This window comes from Coregonus clupeaformis, unplaced genomic scaffold (assembly GCF_020615455.1).
Source record: "Coregonus clupeaformis isolate EN_2021a unplaced genomic scaffold, ASM2061545v1 scaf0174, whole genome shotgun sequence".
Taxonomy (NCBI): Eukaryota; Metazoa; Chordata; class Actinopteri; order Salmoniformes; family Salmonidae; genus Coregonus; species Coregonus clupeaformis.
The window spans coordinates 100,964-102,530 of NW_025533629.1; the positions used below are offsets into that span (position 1 = coordinate 100,964).

The following is a 1,567-nucleotide window of genomic DNA, read 5'->3' on the forward strand; positions in this document are numbered from 1 at the left end:
TGATTGGCTGTTGAGCATAACAATGTCTTTATTTGATCACCCTGTTGCAGGAGAACTTTCCTGCAATGCAGGAAATTAAAAACTATTTGAGGTTTAAAAAGGCTTCTGAAGTTTGTAATTTCCACTTGATTTTCCCTTAAGAAAAATGTATCTACCCTTACAAAAATGTCCATTCATTATAATCCACATAATAATTCACATTTCCTGTTGCTGCAGGATTATATTCCTGCTGTAGCAACCTGGCTCAAATTAAGATCCTACATCTTTATGACACTGATGGTCTAAAAGTCCTGGACGCGAGGCGGAGGGAGGCCACGTTGGCCTGCATACCCCCACTCGCTGTGGCGTCTGTACTCGCCCCTCTCCAGCAGGTACTGGCGCCCCCTGTAGTTGGGGTGCTCGTAGAAGACCCAGGCGCCGTCCAGCACGTTGGCAGAGTGCACCTCGCGGTGGCGGAAGCGCTCTGACAGGCTGGGGCTGTCCTCACTGAACTCCATCATCTGACCGGCAAAGTCGGGGCGCTCGTACACGCGGATCCTGTGCATGCCAGAGGTCTGCAACACAGTTGGAACACAGTGGAGCACAGTTAAGCTCCTCATACGAACACCAACATCAAGTTTCAGCAGATTAAAAGAACACTGTGGTGTTAGAATGGAAATGGATGCACTATAATCATTACATTTGGTCCTGTGTTTGTGTGTGCGTGTGTGTGTGTGTGTCTGGTTTGCATGCGTGCATGCATGGATGCGTATTTGTGTGTGTGTGCGTGCATGCATGTCTGTGTGGATCCCTGAAAGAGTACTCAACATGTACCACTACCACCCTCAAATCATCTCACAGTGGCTTGACATACATGTCTGATGATCCGGCAGGACCTGATGGTGTCGTTGTAGCCCATCCAGCGCTGGTAGTCGGGGTATTCTCCCCTGGTCAGGATGTACTGAGAGCCCAGGTAGTTGGGTCTCTCGTAGACCACCCAGGCACCACTCTCCACCCTGATGGAGTTGCAGCGGCTGAAATGAGAGCTCAGTTCGGGGCAGTCGCTGCTGCACTCATAGTGGAGGCCCTGGAAGTTCCGGTCCTCATAGAAGAAGATCTGCAAGAAGGATTGTTGTCTTTTTAAAAGGGTTACTTTTTTTTTAAAAAGAGGAAGGAACACACACACAAATTCTGCGACACACACACACACACACACACACACACACACACACACACACACACACACACACAGCCACCTACAGTACCTTCCCCTGCATGCGGTCCATGTTTGGATGATTCTTTTTAACACTATTCTACACACAATCAAAAATATCCCTCTAGACATACACAGTAATGTAGCAACACTGCCCTGGGGGAGTTTTATATATGTATGACATGGAAATGCATGGCCAGTGGAATCATTGTCCTTCTCAAACGTGCACCACTATTAACTAGGGCACAACAGCTGATGCTGTGTTTGTTTTAAAACCCGACGGCTTTATGCCAAGTTTAATGGTCTGTTGTATAGACGCTGACCTTTTGATCCTACGGAGCCTGATTCCAGAAAAAAAGATTGATTTATCCAATC

General features: G+C 47.5%; 1 protein-coding gene across 1 annotated transcript; it reads right to left on the minus strand.

Moving 5' to 3' along the window:
- Positions 1–281: 281 nt before the first annotated feature.
- On the minus strand, positions 282–1,265 carry LOC123483968 (gamma-crystallin M2-like). The gene is made up of 3 exons (XM_045213933.1): positions 1,245–1,265; positions 854–1,096; positions 282–554 (listed from the first exon to the last, which is right to left on the minus strand). The coding sequence occupies exons 1-3, from the start codon at positions 1,263–1,265 to the stop codon at positions 282–284; spliced, it is 537 nt and encodes a 178-aa protein (XP_045069868.1).
- Between the last annotated feature and the right edge of the window lie 302 nt (positions 1,266–1,567).

Bases quoted from the DNA above. Each gene is read 5' to 3' on its own strand.
- LOC123483968 (XM_045213933.1), bottom strand. From the start codon at position 1,265: ATGGACCGCATGCAGGGGAAG. The intron at 1,097-1,244 runs GTACTGTAGGTG...TCCTTCTTGCAG, and splicing joins TGGACCGCATGCAGGGGAAG to ATCTTCTTCTATGAGGACCG. The intron at 555-853 runs GTATGTCAAGCC...ACTGTGTTGCAG, and splicing joins CCTGCCGGATCATCAGACAT to ACCTCTGGCATGCACAGGAT.